The sequence below is a fragment of the Medicago truncatula genome, chromosome 2 (assembly GCF_003473485.1).
Source record: "Medicago truncatula cultivar Jemalong A17 chromosome 2, MtrunA17r5.0-ANR, whole genome shotgun sequence".
Taxonomy (NCBI): domain Eukaryota; kingdom Viridiplantae; phylum Streptophyta; class Magnoliopsida; order Fabales; family Fabaceae; genus Medicago; species Medicago truncatula.
Genome location: NC_053043.1, coordinates 6,812,361 through 6,823,754, shown reverse-complemented (window position 1 = coordinate 6,823,754; position 11,394 = coordinate 6,812,361). Strand labels below are relative to the sequence as shown.

The 11,394-nt window shown below is 31.6% G+C and overlaps 1 protein-coding gene across 1 annotated transcript; it reads right to left on the bottom strand.

The window, feature by feature from the left end:
• Positions 1–2,517: 2,517 nt before the first annotated feature.
• LOC120578285 (ATP synthase subunit alpha, chloroplastic) lies at positions 2,518–3,129 on the bottom strand. Its single transcript, XM_039830940.1, has one exon. The coding sequence runs from the start codon at positions 3,127–3,129 to the stop codon at positions 2,518–2,520; it is 612 nt and encodes a 203-aa protein (XP_039686874.1).
• Between the last annotated feature and the right edge of the window lie 8,265 nt (positions 3,130–11,394).

Here is an 11,394-nt window from a genome sequence, read left to right as displayed (position 1 = left end):
ATTGTGAGCTTCAAACTTAAGGAGGGATGGAAATAAATAATATAAGGTTATAAAACACTAAATTTTACTTACAGTCACAAGTGTTAGAATGATCAACAATATTAAATCGAGAAAAAAGGTATATTATTGTGTAGTGAGACAGGATCTCCAATCCGCTCACATAAATAAATTGTCATCTAAATTATGACTATAGTTGATCAAATGATTATTTACCTGTGTAGTGAGCCTGTGCTGCTCACTACACAATAATAATGAGGCTACACAATAATAATAAACAGGACTATAGTCATCATTGTTATTGTCAGTGGCGGAGCCCTTCATGGGCTGGGGTGGGCCACGGCCCACCCGGAAAAATTTAAAAATCAACGATTATAGGTCTATTTATTGAGATTTTATGCAATTTTGTGTTGGTTTTATGTTTTGATTGATCCAAATTTCTGCAAAGTGGTGTAGTGATCCACCCGAAAATTTAAATAATTCAATTATAGGTCTATTTTGCGATATTTTATACAATTTTATGTCGGTTTTAGGTTTTGGTTGATCCAAATTCCCGCAAATTGGTGTAGTGGCCCACCCGAAAAATTTAAATAATTCAATTATAGGTCTAATTTGCGAGACTTTAAACAGTTTTTCAATAGTTAATTTTAGTGGCCCACCCTGACATTTTTTTCTGGGTCCGCCACTGGTTATTGTTATAAACAAGACACTATTGTCGAGGCAGGATCCGCAGTCGATAACTTGCAGCATAGGCTTAAACTCAGATAAATTGTCATCCAAGCCTATTCTCTCTATCGCACCTTGTGTTAGATTCACAGCCATTGTTATTGTTATTCCCAAACCCTAAGAGCTTGTTTGGATGGGGTAATTGAGAAATTTTGAAGAATTTAGAATTCTAGGGAATTCAATTCAATTGTTTTCATTCTTAAATGTTATTGTTTGGATGAAGTAATAAAAAAAATTATTGTCATCATTTTTGGGCAAATTTATTTTTTTGGGCCAAATTTGAAAAATGAATTTAGGGGTCAATTTGAAAATTTCAAAAAATTGAGGGGTTAAATTGAAAATTTTGGAAAATTTGAGGACCAAATTGCAAAATTTGAAAATTTATAACAATGAAGAATTTTGAAATTCTTAACTTTCAGGTGTCATTTGAAATTCTTTAAATTTAACTTGAACAAAATACTTCATAAATTTCCATCATTTTGAAAATTCTTCAAATTATTATCCAAACAATGGGTTTCACATCAAAGTAATTGAATTCCCACAAAATATTTCCTCATCCAAACACACTCTAAAGAATTGAAAGATTTATTTTTTGGTGAGTTGTGTGTTGAAGATAGATATACTTTCCGAATTGGGCTTTTTGACGAGAGAGAAATTTTTTGATTCTTCCTTGTAAATATTAAGAGTTTGGATTTTAATCTTGTAAAAAAATATATCCCCTGCAAGATATATAATTTTTGGGTTAATAGTGTTTTTCACCCCTGTAATATATGTTATTTTTTGTTTGATTTGCACCCTCGTAAAAATTTTATTTTCCAGAAAACTCCCTTAATAGGCCATTCAAAACCAAAATTTCTTAAAAAAAATTCTGAAAATGGCCTATTAGGGTGTTTTCTGGAAGATTTTTTTTTTACGAGGGTGCAAATCAAACCAAAAATTTTATAGGGGTGAAAATCGAAAAGGACATATATTATAGGGTGAAAAATACTGTTAACCCTAATTTTTTTAGAGAAGATATTTTAATTTTTAAAAAGTTATTTTGATTGATTTCTCGTTGATTTGGCACATTTGAGTATACATGGCAAATAGTCATACATGTCGCAGATAAGTTGAGTTAAATATTTATAAATAAAATTAAAACTTTATAACATATTAATCATGCATAACAAAAGTAATGTAGTAATTATAACCAAGAGAAAAAATAGTAGGTGATGGATACTAAAGATCCCTGAAAACAAGTTCCAATGGGTGAGCGTAAACAGATGAGTGTAATTTGTGAGGCTTACCCATACAACATGCATTGCAAAGAGATGAAACATCTTTATACTAGAAATGGATATATTGACAAGACAATAGTCATTGTTGGGAATCCCAACTTAATTGCAATCTATCCCCTAGTTGCCTCGTGTTGGTTTGCTTTGTGGAGGTGAATTTAGTCTCACACCGATTAGATATGACTCTTAATAAAAGTTTATAAAAAAAAGACACTCTTCATCTTATAAGCTGGTTTTGTAAGGATGCGTTAAATTCCAAATTTCAAAACTTAAATTAAGGTATCCGAATAAGTTCTTTCTCCTATATGATTGAGTCAAGATTTTGTTTTCTTGTGTCTTGCTAATAGAATATGTTAATTAAAAATCAAAAATAAAAATTTACGTTGAAAAAATATTTTTCAATTTTTTGAATAAATTAAATACACAATTTTTAATACAACTTTTATAAAAACTCATACTCCTCAAAAGTAAAAACTCATAGTCCTGACACTGTAGAAGTCTTAACGAGATTAAGTTATTGTCAAAAAAGGTAGAGAGATTCGATATACACAAAAAGAATGATCCCATAAATGATTAAAGTGTGACGTTCACGGTACATAAAATATTCAGCCAGAGCTGCACCTGTATAAGGAGCGAGGTATTGTAATGTAGCTAGATAATTTGTTGTTTCAACCACTATAATAGTGTACTCCATTGCCCCTCTTTCTTGTAAAATAGTTACCACTTGAGTCACAGAAGATGCATTTTGACCAATAGCTACATAAACACATATTACATTTTGTCCCTTTTGATTGAGAATTGTATCTGTTGCTACTACTGTTTTACTTGTTTGTCTGTCTCCAATAATTAATTCTCGCTGGCCACACCCTATAGGGATCATAGAATCAATAGCAATAAGTCCCGTTTGAAGAGGCTCATACATAGAACGTCTGGAAATAATACCAGGAGCGGGAGATTCGATTAACCGAGATTTCAAAGATGAAATTTCTCCTCTACCATCAATAGGTTTAGCTAGGGCATTTACAACACGACCCAAATAACCCTCACTTACTGGTATCTGAGCAATTCTTCCTGTTGCTTTTACCGAACTTCCCTCTTGTATCAGCAAACCATCAAGCCTAATTTGGAGCATATGTTTTTATATATTTTCAATTTACTATAGCTACTAATGTGTCCATGTGAGCTTAAATCAGTTTGTATGAATATTACATAATATACCCAAGGGCTGATGTTCAAACCCCGAACTTCTCACTTATTCATATTTATAATGTGTGATCTCTCGCCATTAGGCTACTTGACCTAAAAAAATAAATAGTTACCCATGTTGTAAGAGGACATCGCTTATTCAAATATGAGTAATGATAAACAAACACACAAATTTTGACACAAATACAACACCAATGACAATTTTATAATTACCACAAAAGTGCAAGGATAACATTGTCTTTTCAGCTCCCTTATTCCCTTTTCTATTCCGTCTTTCTTCTTTTTCTTCCAGACTCCTCTTCCTCTTTCCCTGCATTCATCCTCTATCTCAACAGCTCCGTCCTCGCCACCATCCTTCATCCTAGCCAACAACCACCACCTTAGTCCTCACCACCACCATAGTCCTCGTCAGTCACCACCATCTTACCACCACACCTTCCGTCTTCTTCACCACTGTTGTTCTCGCCGTTACGACATCCTCACCACCGTTGTTCTCGCCGTTACGCCGTCCTCACCACCATAGTCGTCGATCCTCAAAACCATCGTCGTCCTCACCTCACCTGTCACGGTCATCCATCACCATTGTTGCAGTTTACCGGAGGTTAAGTGAGACATAGGAGTTGCAAAGGACTGTGTAGTCGACAGCTGATACACGGTAGCTGGAGATTGAAGTTGCAGAGGAGAGATATATCTTTTGAACGAGAAAGAGGGAAAAAAGAAAATAGAAATAAAAAAATAGTTTATTGTGAACAGTAAATACAGTGTCGTATTTGTGTCCATATTTTTGTGTCCACTTATCATTTCTCTTCAAATATGAGCAAGTTGATTAAGAATAAATTTTTATTCAATGTTATATAGGCTAAGAGTAGTGATATTTGTACAACTCTTTATGAACAACTTCAATGACAACTTGGTTTTTCTTTATTTTGATTGGTCAAAATCAATAGAGAGTGAGAAAAGGTAAAGCAAGAATAAGAAGATAATATGAATATGAGAGAGAAAATTGTTAAAAAGTTGTTAAAAATTAGTTGTATAAATATCATTTCTCATAGGCCAATGAACTCTTCATTCTCCGTAACACCTTAAGTGTTAGCAACTATTTTAAAAAAGAAAAATTAACAAGTGTTCTAAAAACTCTCTTTAAGATTGATCGAGTAAAATGCATACGAGTCTTCTTAAAAATTAATCTCACTATATAGATAATGAGATTGAGACTCCCTAATTTTGTTAGAACCGTGTACATTTTAACCTAATTTGATCATAGTGAAATATAGCTTAAACAATATACTGTTACCATACCATCCTAGTTCCAAGGTAAAATGCTGATGACACGAACTTATTTCGTTGCATTTTGTGGAGCATCTTGAACCCCAACCCCCCACACCCAGTTTGCATAAGCCTCTTGAAAATTCTAGGTGGAAGAAACGGGGGGGAAGGTCGTTTCAAATGCAACATTGATGTATATTTTTCCATGCATTTAAACACGGTGGGAGTAGGAATGTGCATAAGAGATGAAATATGCTCCTTTGTGTTGGCTAAAATTGGATGGTATAGTCAGCCTTATGATTTTTATGTGGAAGAAGTTCTTAGACTGTTACCGGCATTAGAATAAGTTTATAAGCTCCATCTTGGACCTGTTGATTTCAAGCTTGATGTGAAGAGAGTTGTTGATAATTTCTTATCCTCTAAGCATGGCACGACAAGGTTTGAAAGTATTATTCAAAATTGTAAAACTCTGAAATATGCTACTTTTTTATTTTTAGAACATGAAATATGCTCCTTTGTGTTGGCTAAAATTGGATGGTATAGTTCGCCTTATGATTTTCATGTGGAAGAAGTTCTTGGACTGTTACCGACATTAGAATAAGTTCATAAGCTTCATCTTGGACCTGTTGATTTCAAGCTTGATGCGAAGAGAGTTGTTGATAATTTCTTATCCTCTAAGCATGGCACGACAGGGTTTGGAAGTATTATTCAAAATTGTAAAGCTCTCTCTATTTAGTACTTTTTATAAAAACTCTAGTGTGAGGCTTGTGCGGAGACAAACAAATGATGTAGTTTGTGAGTTAGATAAGACAACTTGTAACACCCCGTTACCCAAAAGTAATTAAATAATTAAACATACATCAGAGTAAATCCCAAACGGGCATGTCACACTACATTTTCAAATTTTTCTTAAATAGAAATATAAAACTATTTAATTAAACCTCAATAATCTGCGGCGGAATATTTGCATTAAGAGCAACAACATTAACTGTTTAATTCTCCCTGATAATCCTTGGCATAAAAGCCTCAACAACATAAATTCAACCACTAAAAAGGGCTACAACAACAAGTTTCAAAATATGATACATAAGGAATGAAACATAAATAAGGTAAACCCATCCCAAATGTATCAGAGCCCTAGACACTTGAGCCACCACCAACTACTCAGGATCACCTGCAAGTTACCCATAGGAAGGGCAACATTTTCAAGCAGAAGGGGTGAGATTCACAACAATAAGATATAGATATTAAAATTCGTCAATTGAATCTAACACCCTAAATATAATCAGTTCTTCATCTTATATGCATATGTATATATACTTCATAAAACAACATCATCATCATCAAATCAATCATCATCATATAGGTATAAATATATACTTCATCAAACAACATCATCATCGTCAATATGGCAACTACAACCAACAACACCGACTCATGCAAATGACATGACAACACCGCTAAGACAACACCCTAGATTCCTCAATAAATGCAAATATGCATGTGGTACCATAATCAGGGCCGTGACCCACACCGCTGTCGAATGGTTAAAACATTCTCATCAGGACCTAAGTCCTCACCGCTCAACACCGCTTTTGAACAACCAGTGTTCCACCACTTTGAACGACAAGGCGTTCCAGAGCCGAAGCTCTCCCACTTTGATGTTATGCAACTACCCAACCTGTGTATATCTACATACAACTCAACAAATGCATATATATATGTATATGACTCAACTCTCCATAACTCCACATATGTATGATTTAATGAATGTAAACATACAACACAGTCATCAATAGTTCATCATTAATCAATCCAACAATCCAGAAAAATGCACAATTTATCTTAATCATGCTCATACATCAAGCTCCATTCAAAACGTTCAAACAGGATTCAACAACTCAAGGATATTAGTAATCAACAACATCAATTATATTAGCTTAGATACATTGAGAGGCTATACCCTTATAGACAACTTCCATCCCTACCCCAAGGACCACTCATGAACTCATTAGACCCTTATACAACGTTATATCTTTCCTAAAAACATCTCTATACGTTTAGGATAAAGTCCCTACACTTAGGAAGAAGTTTGGAAGCATTTGGAGTGAAGAAAATTGCATTTTAGGGTTTATGGTAAGACAACATCAGTCATACTAAAATTACACATTTTCTGTCAAAATCGCCTCATGATCACCAGAATCGCCTCATGATTTCGACAGCATCAGACATACTAAAATTACAGATTTTTCTGTCAAAATCGCCTCATGATTTCTAGAATCGCCTCATGATTTCGACAGTATCAGACATACTAAAATTACAGATTTTTCTGTCAAAATCGCCTCATGATTTCTAGAATCGCCTCATGATTTCGACAGTATCAGACATGCTGAAATCACAGATTTTCTGCGATTTTCTACCATGGGAGCCTCCTTGGCTTCAATTCTCAACCCTAAACTCTCCAAAATCATCCATAAACATCACCGTATGATTACCCTATCATTAAAACGTTAACCCATCACTAACCTACCTGATTAACAACTCTTTTCACCATTCAATTCTATGGTTTCTACACTTTTTCATTCAAAAACCAATAATCAAAACCTAATCCCAAATTTCTCAATTTCTACCAGAAACATGTTAAATCAAAATCAGAATTACAATCTATACTATTGAAAGTAAATCTCACCCTTACCTTAGTTCAGAAAATCGCACGACACACGGTTGATCTTGGTTCTACTTGTTCTTCTCTCCCCTTGTTCTTGGTTTTCTCTCCCAAAACTTGTTTCACGTAAAACTGCTTCTGACCTTTTCTTTTCCTAACTCCCAAACTATAACTCCCCTTTTATTTCATTAAACTCCCCTTAATTCTATTAAATCCTAATTAACTCCCTAATTTCTAAAATAATAATAATTCCCACTAATTTTAATTATTATTTTATTAAACCATATATTAAAATGCACACACCACATAAATCACCAAAAATCATATAAAATCATATATGAGACTCCAAATAATTCAAAATAAAATAAATAACAACTAGGACGTTACACAACTAGTTTTTAGATTTTGGTTAATATACTAAATTGTATTGAACACATCTTAATTAATGAAATGCTATAAGTTTATTTCTAAAATAATATAGTTGGTCTTGATGGAAATTAAAGAAACAACTTAAATCTAATTAAAATGGTATAGGAATGATTGACATCAATAAAGTCAAAATTGAGCATGTATAAAGCAAAATTGGGTCGCAAATTAATCAAAGTGGTTGATAGAATAGGCCCTTAAAATGCACTTAAAGCCATAATTTTTGCACATTAATTTATATTAGTATGGTGGGGATACGATAACCATTACCTACCGCAAAGTTGTGTGGTAGGAAGCCTAAGAATAGTGTCACTAATCTAATCTTATCCAACCCATTTTGGATAGAGACACGAGTTTAGTTCTTCTAATGCACTAAATTTTGATCAAATCCACACCTATTGGTTTTAAGGCCATTGGTTTTGGATTGAAAGATGATATTTGTAAAATCATTTTGTGACAACTTTTGAACAACTTTCTCTTTCATATTCACATTATCTTCTTACTTTCTCTCTTCCTTTTTCTCTCTCTACTATTTTTGACCAATAAGAAGAGAGAGAAAGAAGATTGTCACAAAAGTTGTCAACAAATGATTGTACAATTATCATTACTCTTTTGGATTATACTCTAACCAATCGTTTACGGCTCATATATATATATATATATATAAAGGGAAATAGTCTAATTAAAAATAGAATGTTGCAATGATGACTTGCTAATGAGTGACTTATAATAATTATTATAAATTATTTTGGCATTAGGAATTCAAGTTAGGTGTTGCTATATTTTTTCTTTTAAAAAAACTAAGTAAAAATTAAAAGTGATGTTTTCTTTTTGTATAAAGAGAAATTAAGAACGAAAGTCATGGATCATTACCCCTAAGCTCTGCCATAACCGAGGTGGAATGATCAATGCTGCAAAAGAAACCCCAAACTAAATTGCTTATATACAGTCTCTAATAAGACCAACACAAGCTGAGAGACCTTTAACCTAATAAAAGAACCATCCACATTAAGCTTCAAATAGTTGGGGAGGAAGAAGCCACTTGCTTTGCTAGCATTTTGCTAATGAGTTTTTCTATCATGTTAGACAAACCCTTGTTAATAAACCATCAATTTACTTTTTAAGTTGTCAAGTTCTTTTTTCTTTTTGGGTACATAAGTTATCAACTTCTCTTCCTTGAGAAAAAAGTTATCAACTTCTCTTCAATTTAGTATGTAATGTACAAAAAATACTAAACAATCCTGAAAATAATAAACCTGATCAATTTAGCCTTTAAAGTATACGAAAATTTGTCAATTTAATCAATAACATTTTAATAGTAGTTTCCCTCCCAAAAAACACTTTAATAGTAGATAGAAACTAAATTAATTAACATATTTTATTTACTTTCACGATTATTTATTATATTTTAAACTTTATCTATCTTTATATACTTTCAAGATTATTTATTATATTTTAAACTTTATCTATTAAATTGGAGAGATAATGATACGCTAAGATTAAACTAATGGTCTACTTTTAGGCATAATTCCAAGTTTAGTCGGTAGGTAATTAAGTAAAATTTTGTCATGATTGCTTGAACTAGTGAGAACTGAAATTCATCAGTACTTGAGCAACCGGTTAGTTAATAGTTCAAGCACTAAAATAATTCACAGGGCAATTAACTTATAGCACAAGTTAAGATTCCAAAAAAAAAAAAATTAAAACATACTAAGTGTTGTATTGAAAAAATAAGTTTTTAACCTTCTAAGATCGATGTACTATTGACAACTACTTCATATTATTAGAAATTTAATTATACCCCCTAAATATAAACCAAGTCTTTTATATTCCAAAGCTATACTTGCAATATTTTGGACTCGGAAGGAATTTATGGATTCTCAGGTAAAACATATTTAGCAGAATGCAGTTAAGGGATGTTATAAGAAATCTGAACTAATAACATTGATTATTAGACGGGATTGAACAACTCATATTTTAAATATGAGTGGTTGCATCTTCCTCTTACAACCACAATGCCTATGTTGGCAAGAGAATCCAACTTGAGAATTTATCATCATAAAGAAAAAGAGAATCCAATTTGAGATTTTTTTCATCATATCACTCAATTGTTCCCACGCAAAAGTATTAAAAGGGCAAGTTGTGAAAATGCAGAATTTAGATCAATGTTGTTAGGAACTATACATTAATCACGCTTTTGAAACATCAGAAGTGTCGAGATCAACCGAACTAATCATTATAAATTTAGATCTTAAAATATGAATTAGAATCTGAACTGTTCCATCTTTATTGAACAATCACACCAATATCTAAACTATTCAATCTATGAATTAGAATCTGATCTGTTCGATTTTTATTGAACAATCACACCAATATCTATACTATGTGAATGTAAGAAATTTCAAAGCACAACATAGCTGAATCTGAAAATTTGTGGGGGGTGTTGATTTTCTTGTAAAAGAAGTTACCAATGATGATGACCACTTGTGAGTGTGAAAGATTTTGGATCAAATTCACACGAGAAAGGAATAAACCATACCTTAAATTAATATTTTTATTAGATTATAATCTTCAAGATTTGCTACCGTTACCATTGAAAAGTTAAGTTAATATTTTTATTCGTATTCTATTTTTTATTTTATAATTTTTTTTTTTAAAGTAACTTTTGTGATCAAGTTTAAAAATTTAATATTAAGATCATAGAAGTCAACATTGTGATGTAGTGTTGTGGGATGCTCATTTTATTTCCTCACGTTGGTTGGTTTCAACGTGATCAGTAATCTGAGTTTCACTATTGTACATTTTTTTATGAATAGTTTCACTTGTGTATCACATGTGATTTAGGTTTCACATAATTAGTGAGAACCATGTATTTCAGAAACTATTAAAGAGCATAGCTAAATAAAAACTATGAAAGAGATATGCTCATATGCATGACAGTTATTTAAGTAAAGGCTCAATTTAGTGCATGTTTGAATTAACTTTTGAGAGAAGCAAAAGTGTTTCTCAAGAATTAATATTATTTTGATATATGTTTGAGAATTCTAGATTAAAATTTACTATCACTTGAAGTTAAAATTTATAATTTTGTCTCAAAATATAATTTTTACTTCCCTTTTACGGTCACTTTTGGGTTAGTAAAAATTAAACTAAATTACATACGAGGTTTTTAAGTTATTTAATTAAAATAAATTGGTTTTTAAGTTTTTTTTATATCACTTAGGTCTTTCATGTTAATTAATTGTAATAAGTTGGTTTTAAGTTTTTCTGTATCGTTGCTCAAAAAAAAAAAAAGTTTTTCTATATCAATTAGGTCATTTAAAATTTAACCACAACAATTAGGGATATTTTTAGATCTTAAAAATGTAAGTTATTAGAGGCTTAAAGTTTACAATTAAATAACTTAAATGACCTAAATGTTACAAAAAATACTTAAAAGACAAACATGTATAACTTAAAAGATGTAAGTGGTATGAAAAACTTAAAAAAAATCAATTTATTACAATTAAATAACTTTAATGAATTTCGATATAATTTAACTTAAATATCATTTGACCATAACTTTATTGCTCTTGCTTCCGGCCTCAAACTTGATTCTAGTCCCAACATTGATTGTCCCTAAAAAGCTAAGATATCTAGCTTCTAAGTTAACATAGAATAAAATCTACTTAAAGAAAAAAGTTAACTTAGAATAAAATCAGTCATTAAAAGTGGTATCTATATCTATATTATCTACACACGCAAAAATCTTTGTATCCAAACTATCCTAACATATAAGCAAAAATCTTTGTGATTTAAACTATCCTAATATAATTGAATCAACCTAAAAAATCA

Bases quoted from the DNA above. Each gene is read 5' to 3' on its own strand.
- LOC120578285 (XM_039830940.1), bottom strand. From the start codon at position 3,129: ATGCTCCAAATTAGGCTTGATGGTTTGCTGATACAAGAGGGAAGTTCG.